General features: G+C 45.0%; 1 protein-coding gene across 1 annotated transcript in view; it reads left to right on the top strand.

Annotated features, from left to right (window-relative positions):
* The window catches only part of DPYS (dihydropyrimidinase), a 74,795-nt gene extending 54,771 nt beyond the window's left edge, over window positions 1-20,024 (top strand). Inside the window, exons 8-10 of the mRNA XM_004768835.3 lie at window positions 8,396-8,603; window positions 17,815-17,945; window positions 19,616-20,024. Of these exons, the coding sequence (XP_004768892.1) occupies window positions 8,396-8,603; window positions 17,815-17,901 (295 nt within the window). The 3' untranslated portion in view covers window positions 17,902-17,945; window positions 19,616-20,024. The remainder of the gene's footprint in view (window positions 1-8,395; window positions 8,604-17,814; window positions 17,946-19,615) is intronic.
* Window positions 20,025-20,393: the final 369 nt, after the last annotated feature.

The following is a 20,393-nucleotide window of genomic DNA, read 5'->3' as shown; positions in this document are numbered from 1 at the left end:
GTTCTGACTTTGCCACAAGCAATCTGTGTCCTAGGCAATTTAAACTCTTTGAACCTCAGTTTTCTCATCCATAAAATAAGGATAATAATAATAATAATAATAATACAGCAATATTCCAGGCTTCCTATGAAGGTTGAAGGAGGTAGTGCTGTCCATGCCTTTCACTATCACAGAGTAAAAAGCCATACGTATTTGTTATGATTATGAGAAGAGGTTTCCGATGATTTTGGAGTTTCTCAGAGCCCCTCATTGAGATGACTCGGGAACAGAATCTTGCAACATTATGCTTGCCTCGTCACCTTCCCAGGAATTCTGGAGGCCAAGGCCTCCCTTTCTCAGGTGGAAGAAGAGGAATTCTTTCAGACTCTCGCCGGGGCGCTGCGACCCAGCGTCGAGGGCGTCGCCCAGGTTCCCCAGCAGCCCGCCTTCCCAGTGCTTTCTCTCACCTGGCCACAGCCTTTGCCTCTCCCCTCCACTGGCACCCCTCTCAGCTGTCAAGCAGTGATTTTCCAGTGTCAAACGACATTTCATCTGCCAGTATTTATGCTTACTACCTCTTTTTATTCTCCTCAGTAGGGATGGAGGGAAAATAGGTCATCTTCCTTAAAAAAAAAAAAAAAAAGAGTAAGTATAGAAGTCCCCCAGACATTCATTTCTGGTGCCCAGCTTTCACTTTTCTATCCCTTTAAAGAACTCAACTGTCTTCCCTTTATATTCCAGGCATTCCTTTCTCTCCCTAAAATATAACATTACAGGTGACCATCCGAAGGACCTGGCCCACTCTCACTTTTCAGGAAAGATACTGTGTGACTCTTAGCCTGTGTGTTTCTGCATAGAGAACCGACATCTTGTTTCTGCTGCAGCTGTGCCCCTACATAGTCTGTCAAACAATGTTATCAGTCAAGGGCAAGGCAACTTCCCAGCATGGGGAAATGTAATTACAACACAAAGTCCACACACCACCCCAGAAAGTTATTTTTAACTCTGACCAATATGTTAGGCCAACAGCCTCGCCTGGTACAAGCTAATAATCGTACCTCACCTACACACACGCCCCTGTTCAGTATTCCTAAGACATACATCCTAGAATCATGTTAGCTTTTGCTGATTCACATTCAGTTCCTGTTCCTTTAAGACACTAAATTATTTTTAGTTCCCCACTTTCTGAAAACTAGTATAGGAACATGAAATATTTATGTTAAGTAATAACGCAGACATTTACTAATAAGTTATTTTCAGAGAAGCAAATATGTATATATAATGCCTTCTATTTCTCAGGCTTGTGTGAGGCGTGGGAGGTGAAGGAGTGATACTTGCTTCCAAGGTCAAGTCGTTATACTCATTTTCTCTGACCATGATCGACACCACCAATCGTGACCTAATGATATAACTTCAAGGACAAAATAGGAGGGCTATACCTGATCCTTTAAGTCAATGTTGGGGAGCATTTTTATGAACCTGCATTAAATATCTCATCATGCACTGAGCACCAATAGAGTTCCAAGTTATTGTCCAATTTAGATTTAATAACATGGCTGAAGCAATTCCCATTTTCTCTTCTGTGGGAGGCAGGTTGAAAAGTCTGAAGAGAGGGTAGAAGATTGATGGGTGCAGTGAGCAGCAATTTTGCTTAATAATGACAATGTACTTGAAGTAGCACCGCTTAGCATTTCCAGAGATGTGGCTGCTGTGCCCCCCATTTACAGGACTTGTCAGCTCCCAGAAATTGACAGAAGAGGTAGTTTGAAATAGACAGTTGGAACACATGTTTGAAAAGAAGTACCTTCCATCGTGATCACATTGAGAATGACTGGTCAATTTCGGTTTAGGAAATTTGTAATAGCACACTAAATCCCTTGCTGCTAAATAGAAAACAAACTCAGAAACATCAAGAAGCGTGGAATGGGCTGCTTCCCATTTGTTTTCTGGTTGATAAAGAATGCTTTCGTGGACTGAATGCTGTCTAGGTGGCTTCCCACGGAGCATTCAAGGGCAGCCTTGTCCAGGGGTTCAGACCCCAGCCTCTGATCTCCCCTGACCTACAGGAACTGTGCTATGTAGGATGAGTTATAAACCTCTTTGTGTCCCATCTCATCCTAATTTATTGCATGGGAATAAGGACGGCCCCTACTCCACAGAATGATGATTAATATTTTTTCCTATGAGTAGATAAGATATCCTATAGCCCCATTCGGAGAGATGAGGTCGAGTTTTAAAGAAGCCACTAACAGACCTGACATGATTTTTAAAAACTTTTTTGGGTTCTCCTGGCAACCCGATTCAGAATCGACCCGTGCCATGGACAAAGTGGCCGAGCTGGAGAAAATAGAACTAAATCCCATAACAAGCCGTTTCTCTGGGGCCGAGAAGACGCACGTGGCTCTCAGAAATCCTCTTGCTACCCACTGGGGTTCTCCCCGAATGCTTGGAGGCGGTGTGGCGGTCTCCTGCAGGCTTAGCTTTGGTGACTTTCTCATCCAGAAGAGAGCACCACTCTTTGATAGAAAGCTATTTGCAAAGGGACAGAATGTTTCTCTGCAGCTGTGATGTGAGTGCTATCAAAGTCATTGACTGACTTGGAAACGAGCTTAATATTATCTTCAGGGTTCCTGCTGCCCTGTCAGCTTGAGCCTTAGAGATTTGTGTAACTGGGACTCAGGAAGACAACCTTGACGCCCTGGCTGCAGGGAGACGAGCCCTTTGATACAGGTTCAAAGCAAGCTTGACAAAGAGCAGCTTTCCCCTGGGGCAGACTGACCACTGAGAACACCTTCCTGCAGATCTGCTAATGAAGAGGCAGTCCACGAACACCAGCCTCCCTTAGCCCCTGGGAAGGCTTTCATTATTCCTGCCCTTCCTTGTCACCACCCCTCTCCTGCCTCTGCACCCCCTCCCCCAATCAGGCCAACAGCTTTGCCACCCAAGCCATCCAAACCGTCATTTGTCATTAGAGACAAGGGCTCTCTCAAAATGCTAATCTCCTGAGCTAGCTAGCATACTGTTAAATTTGAAAAAGATTCGGTGACAAATCTCGCAGCTCTTGGGTCTGGCTTACAGCTGGAATCAGGGCATCGCCGCCCCACCCCCCACCCCTTTGCATCTGTTCTGCAGACACATTTGATCGAACATAGTTTCTAGGTCCCTTTTGACCTAGAACTTTGCCTCAGAGTTACTATCCATGGGCTCTTCATTAGAGGAATTACTCTCTAAGGGACAAAGTGTTTATCAGTCAGGGTCTTGGGCTCCAAACCAGAGCAACCAGCTTGCTCGCCCTTAAGCAAAAGCTCACCCTGTGGGATGGCCTTGGGGAGCTCACCGATAAAAGGGGCAGCCAGTGCGGCAGGCTTGGGAAGGGCAGAGCCCGGGGTAGCTTGGAGCAGGAGCTGGTTTGCACTCAGGAATACACCTGTCAATCACTCCCCCCACCCCACTCTGCCAATGATTCACATTGCTGGGGAACAAAAGGCAATTGCTCAGCCCTTGGCTAGGTAAGAAAGGGCACCATGCCTAACTGTCTTACCAAATTCTCTCCAATGGGGGAGAGAAAGGTCTTCAAGAAAAATGGGGGTTGCTGACACCAGAGGAAGGACGAATGAAAGCCAAGGGACAAAACTCCGGTGCTTGCTGAGCTGCATTTCTCAGAAACTGTGTGTGTGGCTCATCTCAGAACCAAGATGGTACTGCAGGTGTCCATGACCCCTGTTCCCATGTATCTCAGGGGGTTGCTGAACCTTATAGTGATCACGTGTGAGGGTGTTGACTCCATCTTTCTTTTAGTCAGAGTCTATGTACGAGCGTTCTTGCTTTCTTCCAACATGGCCTCTCCGTGTTCAAGGGCACCAGCAGCTCACCAGGGGACGTGGCGTTCACCGGTTCTGCAGGGGGCTGTTATGTGAGTCTGACTTTGTCTTTCATACCTGGGCCTGGGCTGCATCCGAGGGAGCCCCTTTGAGTAACTTAGGAAAACCTGGAGGATGTTTCATTATTTTTCCATGAAGTTCTGAGAAGGATGGGTCCAGTCCTATGTCCTGCTTGAACAGTGGCCTAAGCCAGGGACCGAAGAGACAGTGCTTAACCCTTCCTTTTGCTCAGGACCTGACACTGGTACTGGCACAGGCCTGAGGGGCTGTTGGCCTCAGGCTTCATGCTTAGACTTTTGAGATGATCACAAAAGGTTTTTCTAAATGTCCCAGAGACACACTGCAAATATTGAAAGAAAAAGATGTATCAGGTAGGGGGTCTCAGCTGCAACCAAGAATAGTTAAATAAAAGGGGAACATGTTAAAGGACACTGAGAGGCTCAGAGAATCTCCAGAAGGAGCAGAGGACCAGGCTGAGAGGCTATACATCTGGAACCAATGCCTTCGGCCTAGCACAGGGCAGCGGGGAGACACAGTGCAATCCCTGTGCACAATGACCATGGAGGAGACCAGCTCCCATTCCTGGGCCAGCTGCAGAGGAGGGTAGAAAGCATGGTCTTGGCTCTTGCCTTAACAGAAGGCCTCTGCCTTCACGGCTGCGTGTTCAAAGGAACAACAGGTATCTGTACAAAGGCAATTGTGTGACCTTGAACTTGTGCTCATTCCATTAATGGACCATATACCCCACATGGCACTAGTAATGAATAGATTTGAAATACATTTTATAGCAATTTTAGGAATCTCGTGATGATATTGCATTCTGTGTTTCTTTAAAACAATTACATATCGAAATGTACCACAATTATTTTTCTATCTTCTTATGGCAGGGTTACAAATATACCAGGGTTCTCAAGGGAAAGTTACTCTGACCTCTCAGAGGTTCGTTCATTATCAGACTGTGTGATCCTTGGGCACACACAGAGCTCTCCACAGCTCTATTTCAGCAGTATCAGCGGGGACACGGGTGATAATACTTACCTACGTATTCATTAGTGTTAATCAAATCGGCATTGCTAACTATCGCTAGGCATTGATGAACAAGCATTTCCTATAACTCATAAGATGCAAAGAAAAATGGTAATTATAACAATTTCCTTTACTTATTTCTGTATGTCTGTATTAGTAATGAGCTTGTACAGCTCTCCAGAAGTGTTAGGTATGTGACAGAACTCTGGGATTAGATGTTTACCTCTCCTTTAATTTAGTGCTCTATTTCCAAAACACAGTCACGTCCTAGAGGACAGGGGAGGCAGGAAATAAAACATACAGAAGGAAAATCATGCAATTCTCTTTGTTCATTTCCTACATATTTATTAAGCACCTACTGTGTGCCGGGGATGAAACAACATGATCTCAGTCTTAATGTGTGCACCCAGTAGGAAAAGAGGGACTTATCAGGAGATCGTTAGCTGACTTAGCATTCAGATGGTCTAAACCACAGAAGAAAGAGGGCCATCGGGGTCAGCTTCTCAGCGCCAGGATTCTCTTTTTCCCCCAGCTTTATTGAGAGGTCATATAGGAGGCCCCAGGACTCTTGAATGGGGCTTAGGGAAGGTGGATGTGAGCAGTGAGGAGGGATCTGGAGTGAAGAAAACGGCATGCACCAAGATCCAGAAGTGTGAAAGTTCCAAGATCCGGAAGTGGGGAAGCTTCTACAGAACTGGAGGATTGCAGCTCGAGCTAGAAGGCAAGGGTGGGAGGGGCGCCGTGTCTGCACCTCCCCAAGGGAAAGTGCACGCCTGTTCTTTTTGCTGCTGCTGATACTGCCAGGAATTTACATTTTGTGCTAATTGGACCTCATTTACATAATGCCTTATTATAAAGAGTCACTTAGATGTTGCCTAATTGTCTTCTCTCTCCTGCAACCCGAAGGCAGGCAGAGAAAGTCAAGGTCATGACCTCTATTTGGCTGAGGCAGAGAAATCTGATTTGACATTTTACTGTCACAGATCTTTAGCTTTCTTATTTGGGTCTTTTTGCATATCGGTTTATTCCTAGCCCACAACAACTTCGCTGTGTATCCTTCAGTTTATTTTTGTCAGCCCGCATATGTATTTTCCCTGTAGATATAATACACAAATTTATATGTAATGTTTTTCCATGTATTATTATCCAATTTTCATTTTCTTTGCTTCCCCAGCATATTCAGGAATTCTAGTCTTTCACAGATGCCCGATATCCCGTTGAACAGTAACTTAAACAATATCATGGTGACAGTCTTGGTGTATAGAACTTAATTCTTCTGTTAGACCATTTCCCTAAGAGCATCAGTAATTCTTAACTTCCCATTAGGAAAAAATAGAATTTTATGATTCAGGGTTTCCCCTTCATTGCCTCTTGTATCTAGTAACCACTTAGGCACGAATTTTTATGCATTTTGCATTCTCTATCTGATGGCCTTACTGATCTGAGGCCTTACTGATGCATCGGCCCAGTCATATTTATGTCACAGTTTACAAAACGAGCCCAGGGGTTTCTGCCGTCAGTGTAATTGTGATAGGTAGGAAAGCAGCAGCCCAGACTACGGAAGTATCAGAGACTGGGGTGGTCATAGAAAGCCACTTTAACCTGCGGGTCTGAATCTCCTCTATATTTTTCCCTAAGTTTATTTTCTCCAAATTGGTACCTCTTGTCACATCATAACTCATTCTACTCCTAGTAAATACTTACTAGGAGTAAGTATCTACTCCTTTAAATATTTTATTCATGTTCCTACTTTAGTGACATTACTTACTATTTGATCGGTAGGTAGCCTTCCCTCCTCCTTAGTCTTTGGAATTATTGTTGCTGTATTTGTATCTACCTCTGATTCATTTGATCTTTTCAACTTTTCTTTGTTTAGTTTTTGCTTTTTTTTTTTTTTTTAGATTCATTTATTTATTTGAGGTCGCACAGGGGTCCAGAGGGAGAGAGAGAGAGTCTCAAGCAGACTCTTGAGCACGGAGCCTGACGCAGGGCTCGATCTCATGATCCTGAGATCATGACCTGAGCCCAAACCAAGAGTCTGACACTTAACCCACTGTACCACTCAGGTGCCCCTTTACAACTTTTCTTTGTATCATTAAGTTGATTACATGTGTCAGATGAGCTGGTGATGACCTGAGGTAGGGGTCTTTGTGGACAGTGGTAAGAAGCGTAGGAAAGTAAGAGGGGAAACACAGAGGCCAATAAGCGGTGTTGGGCTCACTCAGATGACAGACGATGGTGGCGTGGACAATGATGGAGAGCAACAGAAATGGGCAGGTTTGGGATTCATTATAATAATAATTTTTTATTTTTTGAGATAGAACTAACAGTCTGGATGATAACTTGATGGGGACTTGGAAAAGTAGAGAGGGGTATAATTTATTGAGTTGGGGAACTCAAGGGAGGAACAAATTCAAGTGGGGGGAGTTATGGGAGGCATTCAAAATCAAGAATTCTGTTTGGACAGAAATCCAATGAGGATTGGAAACCAAGTAGGTAGTTTGGTGGAGGACTTCAAGATCCAGGCCAGCATCGTCTCGTTCATTTCTAGAATGGCGACGCACAAAAGCTCTGCCTCTGTCCCAGCTCTATCCTTCCAAGTCAGGGTGGAGGGAGCTTTGGGGAGCTCTTCCTTTGACTCAGACTCAGCTTGGGGTTTTTACCAAAACCATTCCTGAGAGAGCTTATAGGAACCACACCAGATTATGCCCATATTATCATCCACTGCTGCCCAATCACTCCCTCCCCGCCCCTTTCCATTAAATGAGATTTAGGGCAAGAAGACATCCAACATTTCCAAGTACCTAGCCTGGAAGTCATTAATTATATTGTGTAAGATTGAAAGTATTGATAAACTGCTGAGAAGGATGATTAATATGCAGATAAACTGCTGAGAAGGATGATTAAGATGCAAATGGGTGACCTAGAGCCTGCTAAGGAATTATATTCTAAGTATTTTGTTATATTATGATTCTCAAACTTTCAGTTTTGCTGCAGACAAGGGAAAGAAATTCAAGGTACAATTTTCCTTGGTAACAACCAAATTCAATTTGATAACTACCAATTAGGAAATCCCTCTGGGAAAGGAGGGACAGGAATTTGGGATTTGGGCAGAGGTAATGAAGAAGCCTGGCACGCATCTAAAAAAAAAGAAAAAAATTCTGTAGAGCTGAGTACTGGGTCAGTGTGCTCATCAGACTCATACATGTTGTAAAAATTAATTTAAAAATCTAAACGTGAAAGGCAATACCTTCCTTTCACCCACTTCATCCTCATTAATCATCATAAGAAGTGATCTATTGGGTTATTTTCTCAGAAAATGTAATTACTTTGTAATGAAATGTTAATGCTATGTTCGATTCTTAAAGTCCCTTGCTCAGATGATAAAGCTTAATATGGCTTAATAGAGTTGCTAAATTTTCTTCTTTAAAGTTGTTCTTTTAATATCTTCTATTTGTCAGATGAGCTGGTTGATGACCTGGGGTGGGGGTCTTCGTTTTTACAAACAGGACTATTTCGGCAAAAACTCACCATCAGGCTGTTAACTTCAACATCTTCGAGGGCATGGTTTGCCACGGGGTGCCCCTCGTGACTATTTCCAGAGGCAAAGTGGTATATGAAGCTGGAGTTTTCAGTGTCTCGGCAGGAGATGGGAAGTTTATTCCTCGAAAACCATTTGCTGAGTATATTTACAAACGGATCAAGCAGCGGGACCAGGTGAGTTGTGCAAAAGTGGGCTGTTACCTGCGGCTGGACTGTCACCTGTTCCTGGCTGTTGGGGATGTTGTCACAAACGCTAGGTTTAGCACATTCTTGGGCTATAAGGATTGATAGGGGAGGTTCCAGAAAAATACCAGTTTTCAAAGAAGGAGTCGTTATTGGATGGATGTGTTTTCCTTTGTAATTGGTGTGTCTGTTGAGGGTTTCTCATGACCAAGTCAGGTTTCCCCAGGCAAGTTCAGGGTCCCTGGGAACATTTGGCCATTGGGTTAGTCAGTGTCCTCTGGGAAGCAGACATTTATGTTTTCATTAGGGGAAACCCCTGTATGAAAAGATGGGAGGGAGCCCGAAAAGGCTGGGGGAGCCTTCAGATGGCAAGTCAAGTCTCCCCTGGTGAAGGAGAAAGAGAAAGGAGTGGAAGCCTCCTGGTCTGCCGTATAGTCTAAGACAGACTGACCAGGGCCTTGGGGCAGCCCTTGAGCCAAGTCTCCAGTTGGTCAGCTACATGGCATGCTGTCATTGTCTGCGAACAGCTGTGGGAGGTGTGGTCTCTGTGCAGAAAGAGAGGTAGAGCTCAGAGCTTAGCAATGAATGGCTCCTTGAATGTCTGAAGGTTCATTCTAACGGCATGAGAACAATGGTGGAGTTTGGGGTTCAGGTAGATCTAAATATGAACACTACCTTGCCCTTCCATGTCCTAGCTGTGTGGCCAAGAGCAAGATCTCTCCTCCTTGGGCTCAGCTGGTTCATCTCCTTAACAAACTCTAAGACTCAAATGAGAGTTTTAAATGGACGGGCCATAGTAGGAGTCAGATGTTAGTTTTGTCTTTTTGCTCTCCTCTTTTGATGACTAAATCCATAACAAAGTTCCCCCAAGACTTTGTTTGTAATAAATGTTATTATAAAAGAGATACTTGTTCTTAATCTATCTTGATCTTTCACAACTTTATTTACTTTACACTGAATTTTAAAAATTCATCTTACTAATACACTGACTTGTCAGAAAGTTTCAGATTAAAGCCATTTAGATTGCTGGATTTGGGGTGGGCGGAGGCAGCCTGTGCCCTTAAGCCCACATGGGGACAATAGGCCAGGACTGGATGGCCGAGACCTTCCACAGCTGCCTTTCTGATTTTTACTCGGCAGGCTTCACTCACTGTGTTCCTCATCGGACCATAGAGGCAATAGAATTTAGAACACTTGGATTTGTTCTAAGGCTTCTCTCTCTACTTTCCATTTTAAAATATACTTCTATTTTTCCAAAGTCCTCTGGCTGTTTTTCAATGCATCCCATTTGGATCTTGTAGTCTGTCTGGTTTTTGCTCTTAACCCTTGTGAGAAATTTTTACTTGTGGATTCTCGGAGTCCGTTATACAAGATTCATCCTGGTGGTGGTTGTTGTTTTGAACTCTTCTAAAGCTTTGATTAAGTTGACAAGCTCTCCAGAATGTTTTAAATTCTCAGGGTGCTGTAATTTTATATAGTATATTTCAGCCAAAATGTTTAAGATTACAGTTCATTTTGCTAGGGTTAATTTGTAAATGTTGACACTGACAGGGGACAGGTAGATGGCGACTAGAAGAATCCTATGTGTTTCTGACCATTTATGTGATAGATAACAGCACTACTGACATTTACCGACTGCTAACTGGATGCAAATCAGGGCATGGGAGCTGTCACTGTAACAGCTCTGTGAAGGAGAGAAGTATTATTTTGCCCATTTTAAACATTAGAAAACAAGCTTCGAGAAATTAAGACACTGACGCAGGTCACACAGCTAGTATATAGCAGGGCCAAAACATAAACTCTGGTTATTTGGCTCCAAAAACTGTATACATGAGCAGTAAAGGATATTGTAGGTCATAGAGACTGAGTTAAATGAGTTCATGGGAGATCAATGATTCAGCAGTGTGAAAAACAATAGTCTCTCAAAAAAATATTTAATCTGAATTGGAGGTATTGCTAGCAGCAAATTCATGCCTGAAACCACGGGAGTAGTATAAGGGATGAGCTGAAAGAGTGCGTCAGGAGGGAGAATCAACAGAACTGAGTGATAGGTTAAGTGACCCTTGAAGTGGGTTCAAGAAGGCGCCGCTCCTGGCGTCAGTTCCGGTTGCTCACCAGCAGGGGCGCTACACTAACGGGATGCCTGACAGTCTGTATTTCAATGGCTAACCTTACCGAAGTCTTCCTCTTGTAGAGAAAATGTTTGAGGCAGCAGAGATCCCACCAAATGACTGTCTCCATCAATTCTCCTTTCCAAATGATCATTTTATGTTTTGTTGGCAAAATTCATGTCAACGTCCTTTTCAAGAGTTTACTATCAATTTTGTGAGGTTTTTTGGTTTCTTAGTATTTTCTTCTGACATGAGCAGCTTTTAAGGCATCCAGGTGCATTATTGTTTTTCGCAATAACAGTAAGTGATAGTTGTTATCATTACTGTCATGTGTTGTTCTGAGCACTTACTATCTGCCAGACACTGTACCAGGCAGTTCCTATTCATTATTTTACTAAATCTGCATCACAAGCCATATGGTAGATATTATCTTCCTCATTTTACAGACTAAAAAGCCGATTCTCAGCAAGATTAAATAACTTTCCCTGGGATAAGCTGTAAGTAAACATTAGAGTCAGGATTTGTAATATGGTTTCTGACTCTCACCATATCATGGGACCTCCATAGAGCAAGAAAGGAAAAGAAAATGATTGTGAAATTCAAAGCTTAGGGAAATTCATTATTTTGCAAACCACTGGTGTGGGAAAAGTATCAAATAAAATGGATAAAATGAGGTTTGGAGGTTGCCTGGAACCATTTCAAACATTTTTTTTTTCTCTCCATTAAGCAAAGATAATTTTAATAGAAGAAAAATACCACACTAAGGTTAAGAAAGGGAGTTGTTAGGCATTCAGATTTTAAACTCACATTAGGTTATTAGAGCTCTTGCTTTGATTTTCACTTAAAACATTCGGGTTATTGTGGGAGTGGGGCTAAGTGTTGGAAGGCAAGCAGAAACAACCCATACCATTTCTCCCGTTCACTTGTTATCCAGCCCAGGAAAATTAATCACTTAAGGTTCTGGACTCCCAAAGAACAGGTGGTAAAGACACAACTCCTGCTCCAGAACTCAGCTGATCTGGCTGGAGCGTTGGTGTCTTGAGGACAGCATCTCATACTTTCATGTCCAGCGCTTGGTACATAGTAGGAATTTGACAAACAGACTGCAAACGGAAGGAGCAAAGACTATAGTTTCAGAGGTCATCGAAAGAAATTTAAATCAAGTTACCCAGAAGATTGCCCCCTGACTCTGCCCACACAGTGGAGTTGTCTGTGAGCCTGATTCTTGCCCATAATTTTATTACTTAATAAAACTTACCATCATCATACCATGCAGCTATCACTGTTATTAGATATAGTGGGGAATTTCGAGGGAAACAGCATTTTTTATCCAATTTGACAGCTTTAGGGAATTGTCATTTTATTTATTTTAACATGTAAGCAGCTGACCCTTAAGGGAAAAAATTTAAATCAGAAGATGAGGCATCAAACTATCTGATAAACATAATAAAATATGTATTTCAATCTTTTATAAAAAGGCACTTAAGGGAGAGTTGTGGGGGAGATGAAGGAAGGGGAAGAAAAAAAAGTAACAGCAACTTACATATTCAGGAGCATCTTGAAAAAAACAAAATCAACTTACACACTGTTCATTCTTTACCCCCAAAAATATAGTTCTTGAGATTCAAATAGATCCTTTTTTTCTAGAATTTTTGTGTTTAGACTTGTAATTCTCACCAGCTCTTTAAGTCATCTCTTTTTTCTCTCTTTTTCAGTATTAAGCAACCCAGTCTATTCTGGGACATCAGGGTCACATTGCATTTTATAGAGAAACAGGAATAGCAGGGCCTGGTTTCAGAGCGTGGCTGCCAAAGCTTTTAAACTTTTAAAGCTTTGCAACAATAAGCATAATTTGCCTTTTAGATAAGACACAATGGAAGGGATGGCTGATCGGGTCCTTGAAATGAGTGTTCTCCACTTCTGAGGTAACCGTTTGTCAATGTCTTTCTCAATGTGGGAGCTCAGAGAAAATAATTTAAGAGAAGCCAGTGACTGCCATGTATCCTGATTTCCTCAGACTGGTGGTTAATGATTCTAAATGGGGAGACCTCCGGGGGAGTCAGCTCCTTGTGGCTCCCGAGAGACACCTGTGTGTGCCTCCTCCCAACTCCTCGTTCTGTGAGGTCACATGAGTAGCTTGAAATCCACTGTGGTGGGAGTATGGACACCCCAGAAATAGGCAAGTGCTACAAACCAGGGCTATTGGGGTGGTGAGTAAAGGGAAGACAGAGATGCTTGGTAACATTGACCAGCACAGCACTGTACATGGGGACCCGGTGTCCCGGCATAGCGCTGTACACGAGGATCCAGTGTCCCGGCATAGCACTGTACACAGGGAACTTGTGCACCAGCATACCACTGTACACGGGGACCCTGTGTCCCAGCATAGCACTGAACACAGGGACCCTGTGCACCAGCATACCACTGTACACGAGGTCTCTGTGTCCCAGCATACCACTGTACACAGTGGCTCTCTAAGTACTCTCCCTTTGGGCTTTAGCCACTCAGCATTCATGCAGTAAATATTTATTGATAACCAATCATGTGCCTGGCCCAGCTTAATCCTTACCACAACCTTCTGAAGCAAGGAGTGGCTCCCAATCTCATAAATTAAGAAATCGATGCTTAAGGAGGTCACGTCGTGACTCAGTGGCCGCATCAGAAGTCAGACCCTGATTTTCTGACCTTCAGAGCGAATCTTTTCATCCTCTTCTGCTGCAGCATACCGATCACGACATTTAATCCCCACTCACGCACGTGGCCACCTGCCCCCGTGCTCAGGATGTCCCCCCACCAGCCTCCCCTCCTGCACATGAGGTTCTCTTATCCTCGCAGCGGCAAACTCACCCAAAGAACAGTCCCTGAAATGAGAGGGCCCAGCTTTGTCACATGGTCCTTGAGAAATAGCTCGGCAGATGTGTTGGAGGTTAAATGGAAACATTTGGTGGATTGCAAACTATTACCGAAATGCGAGGTTTCTCTGTTATGGGTCACCTCCATTGAACCTAGGGCTTACTCATGTGCAGGGTTGGGGTGGGGGGGTGTTCACCGTTCCTGAAGAGCTTGGTTCCGTGTGTGTTGGTTGCCTCTTAGCTCACCAGACAGGCATGGATTTCATTGACTGCTCGTTTGGACTGTGCAGTGTTGGACCAATGTCCGCTGCTTGGAATCTGGAAGTTCTGTTTTTATTGCTATTTTATTTCTTAGCCTCCAAGGGTGGGTTGGCATCAGAACTTCCTTTTCGGCCCCAGATTCTTCTCTGTCGGTCTTCCTGGTCTCAGAAAAGCTAGCATCCCAGCATTCCACTCTCTGTGTCTCCCAGTTTGTGGCGCTGAAGTTCCAGGTCTGTTGGAGACACTTACTATATCTCCATGTGATGAGGTCAGTTAGCCACTGGAATAAAGGAATCTAGAGGATGGAAGAGATCAGAGCTGGACCTAAAATTTGGGAATTGTGGCGTGTAAATTTGAAATCATAAGTCTAGGGCTACCTAGGAGACTGTAGGCAGAGAAGGAAGGGGGCTTGAGATGGAGCTCAGGGGCTGCCAGCCTCCAGAGGCCAAGGAGCAGAGGAGCCAGGAAAGGAGCCTGAGAAAGCTTCCCGGTGAGGTAGGAAGAAAACCAGGAGAACATGGAGAAGAGAAGGCAAGCCGAGAAGAGACCTGCTCTCTTTGTTCAGCCCAGAGCCCTCTGCTTCTTGGTCGTCCTGCTCTTCGAGAAATGTTCTCTGAGAGTTAGGTATGGGTTTAGCTGGGGCACTTGAGTTGGAGTCCACGTGAAGCACTGTACTCGTTTGGGATCCTAGGGAATGAAGCCTGCTTTACTTCAGCCCCAACCACTTAGGGATAGCCCAAGAGCACCACATACTGGTCTCCCCAGATGCTGGGGCCGTGTCAGGACTGGGCACTTCACACTTCAGGGGGAGACTTGTCGTGGTCACTGGAGAGAAGTCACAGGAGTTGTAGGTCAGGCCTATTCAGAAAACAGAGGTGCCCCTCAGCTTCTGCATAACACAGCGACAGCTTGAGAGTTTGCAGAATGAGCACCGTCAGCCTTCCGTTTTATCCCGGTGAACATCTACTGAGGTTCTGAAATACACGTCGAGGGCAATGCCAGGGGCAGGAGGCAGTACAAAGACGAACAAGGTGTGGGTTCAGCATTGAAGAGTTTATGTAACGCACCTCTAAGGATAAGAAGATACTAAAAGGTGAAAAGTACTAGGAGAGTTGGGACCTGAACTTAAATTGTCTTTGATTCCTGTCCAGTCGTCTATCAAAGGGGAAGGCTGTGGAGCAGCAAAGCCTCCCCAGAGTGTGTGTGGGGGGTGTGTTCCTGAGGCAGGAGTGCAGGCAGGAGTGGTTCTGGCGGGAAATCGTGCCCTGCCTCCCCAGAGCCTCAGAGGCAGGTGCAGAGTGGGACCATGGGCAGATCGGACTGGCCGGTCAGGCCAGAGGGACATAGTGGCTCCTGTGCCCAGAGTGGCCAGCCAGGCTCCGAGTGCTGTGACGGCATAGCCAGAAAGTGGGTCCTAGACAGCCAGGTGAGCTGAGACCTGCCCGCAGGTATCAGAGGGCCACCGGCCAGAGGAAGTGCAGCCCTGAGAACAGAGAAATGGTGAACCACCATGAGGGAGTATGAGGGAAACGGAGTCAGCCCAGGCTGGGACAACCCATCCAAAGAGGCGACAAAGCTTGGAAGGGGAGCTTCTTCCCATCATACCCTCAGTAGAAAGCCATCAACTGTGTAGTATTTCTCATGGAAAAACAGAGCAGGTACCCCAGGCCCGAATCTACAGGAAGAGAGGGACAGGTGAGCAGATGATGACAGAAAACTGGCGAGCAGGTTGGAGGGCTTGTCAGGAAGGGCTAAGGCTTCCTGGACTGAGGATTGTCTGGGCTGAGTTAAAGACGAGGAATCTGAGGTATTTAGGCCCCAGGGAGGGCGGCAATGCCAGCAAGGGCAAGGGCAGAGCCCTGGCAGGAGGACCAGGGAAGGACACGTGCTACCCCCGAGCCTGCCCCGGGGTGGGAGAGGGATCCTCCAGGGGACTGAGCCTGACTGAGGGGGGGCAGCGCCCGGCCTGAGGGCCACGCCCACGTCCCTGCGTCAGCCCCCACCTCCCACGAAGGAGTCTGGGAGCGACGGAAAAAAACAAGAGCTGAAAACCACCAGCAGTGAAGTTTCAAAGGAACTGCTGGATGAAGAGGGAGACAGAGTGGGGCTGAGGAGAGACAAGGCAGCATGGAAGGGGACACAAAGGCCTGCCCATTTATGTCCCTGGAGGTTGATCTGAAACACACCACAGGTGTGGCAGAGTGCCAATGCTGAACGGAAATGAGAAAGGCAAGACCCCTCGGCTTGTAGGCAACACCCGGAAATGAATCTTGGCTGCCTTAGCTGGTTCTGATGATGCCCGTTAATTGTGTTTGGTCCCTGTAACAGCCTCAGACGCGTCCCAGGGTGCATCCGTTCTGTGGTCACCCGAGGCTTAAGTGACAGATCGTACAGTCTGGCTGGAAGAGTAAACCAGGGGAAGAAAAAACACGAAGACCTCCCTGAGAATGTGGTCAGAGAGTGGGATGTTAAGTGGGTGTAAAGTTTCAGGTGTGGTTGGCTCCAGGTGACCACAGGGTCCAGGGACTGGAAAGCAGAAATAGGAAGCTGGTCCTCCATTTCCCGGTGTGGGTGTTCCTCAAGACAACAAGAGCGTCCAGGGTGAAGAAAAGCACAGAGTCGACAGTGAGCCAAAATGGAAGTCCAGCAAAGCCTCTAACCAGACCCAGAAAGTGGACGGAGACCAGGGCTGCTGAGCGGAGGAGGGCAGGGCACCTCCCAGCTGCCAAGGGCTCCCCGTGCTCCAGACGCTTTACTTCAAACCTCAGAGCAGAAGGGACAGGCTCTGTGTTGTTCTTTGTTTTGTCCTCTGTGTCTGCAGAGTATCTGGGGCGCTCTGTGTTCAATAAATATTGAATGAAGGAAGGCAGTGCTTTGTATCTAGGAGATGGCTTGCCTTCCCTCCGTTTCCTAGATGAGTGAGTAGATTCGGGGGGTCTGTTAGTTTGCCGGCTTCCTACAGTTAGCGAACCACAAAGCCAGCGCATCCTATGCCCAAGCCCACGTTGCCAATCACTACGGTGTATTCGTTTTGGTGGTCCAAACAAGACAAACATTATTTGTGTGTGTGTACATATTTATGGCTACACACGCATTTTTTAAGAGCTTATTCTGTGCTAGGCGTTATTCTAAATGATTTACTTATTTGTCACCCTCTCACGATCACCCCATAAAGTAGGTTCTGTGATGACTCCCGGTGTAAATCGAGGCAAAGGAAACACGGTGATAAGTAACGTGCCCAGACAGTCTGGTGTCAGAGCCCAGGTCCTTCATCCCTGTATCTTGCTGCCTCTTGATGTGTCCGTGGATTTGTATCCATATTTACAAACAGCATGCTTTCGGTACTGCTGGTGAACTCCGTTGTTTATAAAATCCAGATTGCTCAACTCTGAGCAAGCCCTGAATTCAGTCAAGCCAAATCCAGCCCCAGCAGGGAAGGAGGGGTTGGTTGGGTTCTGCTGCTCAGCCGGCCACCCAAGAGGTGGAGTTAGAGACGTGAGATTGTGTGGACGGCCGATGACACACAGCAGCAGGTGAGAAAATGAGAAAACCCACACACAGATTGCTAGAATCTGAAAAACAGGCTCTGAGTCTTAGGAGAGGTACAACAAAGCAGTCTAGGGACACCGGCGTCTCACTGAAACTAGAAGGAAAGGTAGGAGCAGGTCGGGAGGACTCCAAGGTGGAAGTAGAATGAGACAGTCATGAGGGTGTGACAGAGGCTCCCGGGTAAGTTTCAGTGAAAAGAACAATCGCTAGAGAGTGCTCCCTGGGCCTTTGTCAGACAGGGCAAAGAGCGGGCCACAGCATGTCCGAGGTGGCCAAGAATGTCTGGGAAAGGGCGAGTGGTGGGAGGCAAGTGACATGTGAATTTGCAAGGTTCAATTTTGTTCTCACACTTCATCAAGGGAGCTGCATTCCGCTTTGAATTCCCGAAGTCAGTAAACCATAAGAGAAAAATGAACTGTTCTGTTTCAGACTTGCACACCTACTCCTGTGAAGCGCGAACCCTACAAGGGAGAAGTGGTCACAGTGAAATCTACAGAGACTAAGAAGACTCCTTAGCGGGGATCAGGACACTGCCCTCCCCCGCTGAGCTAGGTGCTGTGGTAAGAGACGGTGATCCAAGAAAGTAGTCCTTCATGACAACGTAGGAAATCAGCCTTTCTGTTTTCATAAGCCTTTGAAGAGTCCAAGGCCATCGCTTCTCGGCCTTTTGGCTAAGATCAAGTGAAGAGTCCAAGGCCAAGGTCAAAGCCTTCAAAGTGACTTAAGTCTCTAGGACAGATTAGCTAAGGGGAGACTGATAAAAGACCTCTTAACGCAAAACACTCAGATGAGCCTCCAGATTGAAGAAGGCCTTGGTCTGGTTAGAGATTTATTCTCTGAGATGTTAGGAAACAGTCAGCAAAGCCTTGAAGTATCAAATATGAGCGAGAGGCAAGTAGGCCAGTAGCATGCCGAGGGACCTGTGACTGAGGAATTTGACGCATCTCAAGACAGAGATTATAATTTCGTGGCCAGAATTTATAAACTGTTCAATTGGGGCTTTATCTGAGAAAATAAATCTTTGTCTTGTAAATGCAACTTATGTTCCAGAACTTAGAATGAAAGAAAAATGAATCAAATGTTGCTTTGGGGGGTATAATTTTTCAGGAAAATTATTTGGTAGGATTTGATGTACTTGATCATACACTTCATTTTTGGAATAATATTGTAGATATGGTCAATTTGAAAAAATATTTCAGTACTTCCTCAGTTTTGTGTATTGACATCCAGATCTTTCTCTTGTTAAGCATCTATTATCATCTTTCTTATCAATTTCCTCCCTTCCTTCCTTCCTTTTTTTCTTTTTTAATCAGTTATTTTCTGAGCCTGCACTGTAGATGTCTTTTCAGGAGTGGCTGTGCCAACACCACTGAATTTATGAAATGTACATGCTTTGCCAGTTTTACAATGTCACTCAACTCTAAATTCTTAAAATTTAATGATGTTTTCAAATGTTTCAACACATCGCAGTCTGCAAAACACTTACACAAGGGGTCGACATAATGAACAGGGGTAGGTGTTTGTGTTAATTAGGGACATTGCCAAAGGACTACATTTGTTTTTGTTTTTTAAGATTTTATTTATTTATTTGACAGAGAGAAAGAGATCACAAGTAGGCAGAGAGGCAGGCAGAGGGGGAGGGGGACGCAGGCTCCCCACAGAGCAGAGAGCCTGATATGGGGCTCTATCCCAGGACCCCAAGATCATGACCCCAGCAGAAGTCAGAGGCTTAACCCACTGAGCCACCCACGTGCCCCCCAAAGGACTAGTTTTACACACACCCACTTAGTAGTTGCACGTTTTCACATTAGGACAACCGAAGCTTCCCTAAACCCCGTGACTTGAAAAGTGAGGTGCTGTGACTATGTTATGTTCTCTTTATTATGGAATGTTGCCTTTAACCATGCTAGGCAGCCAAAAGTTTCAAGGTTTGTTTTTGTTTGTTTGTTTGTTTGTCATTTCCTTCCTATTGGAGTCCTTTTTCCAATCCAGGAAGGTTGTATTAAAAATTCAGAGGAAGAAAAAAAATAAAAATAAATAAATAACAATTCAGAGGAAGATTAGCAAGAAGGAGACATTCTAATGAATGCTACAACATGCTATTAACAGAATTTATAGGGTCTGGATTAGTGTTTTCTTTGATGATAGCATTTCTTGGGGGTGAGGCTTGAGTTCTGCATCTCTTCGTGAGGGAGAATGTTACACTGAGTTCCTTTTATTCTGTTCAAAGGTGAAATCAGAGAAAAGGATTCTGCTGTCCCATCTCTGTTGAGCGTCGTCAGCCCGTGGAGAAGCAGGCCTTATTTCAACTCCCCAAGATCCTTTTGAAAAAGTAATCGCTCCAGGCCTCTTTGATTTCCTTTCAGAAGCAATTGCTGTCTTTCTCACTGTGACTTTGTTGCTGCGTAAGACTGAAGATATAAATGAGTATTATTGTGATGGGAAGTCGAGGTGAAAATCCATTGATGATACTTTAAAATGTCATCCTCGCTTGCGCTGGATCTCTTACTTTGAAATTTTAAAAATCACTTTCTTGTGTAAGGGTTGTTTTAACGGCTACGTTTGTTTAAAAGAGCGAACTCTGTGGTTTTACATCCAATTAGAATTAATAAACACTCAGATCTTCACTTTATATCCCATTTTCTGGGTTATGTGTATCTTCCTCTAACTTGTAGGATTGGGACTCTGGGGAGGTTGGTTTTGATTCAAAATCGTAATTTGGTATGTGACATCTGTTTCAGCAACTTCTGGAAAGCGGGTCCCTGAGCAAACCTCATGTAATTAAACTGGATACTCAACCTTAGATTATGTCTAAGGCAAATTATCCAGTCACCTAGATGAGTGCAGGACTTGGGGGAATTAAAGGGAACCAGCATGGCTGGAAGATGCTACAGTGAAACCTTCCCTCTCCGGGGCTTCCGGGTCTGTCCTGTCTGTGATCCTTCTGTGTCCGCAGAGAAGTTGGGCTTCCATGTTTTCCCCTAGGTAACTAGGTCAAGAGGAATTTT

This window comes from Mustela putorius, unplaced genomic scaffold, assembly GCF_011764305.1.
Source record: "Mustela putorius furo isolate JIRA1106 unplaced genomic scaffold, ASM1176430v1.1 tig00000228_pilon_pilon_pilon, whole genome shotgun sequence".
In the NCBI taxonomy this organism is placed as follows: Eukaryota; Metazoa; Chordata; class Mammalia; order Carnivora; family Mustelidae; genus Mustela; species Mustela putorius.
This window is presented reverse-complemented; position numbering and strand designations above follow the sequence as displayed.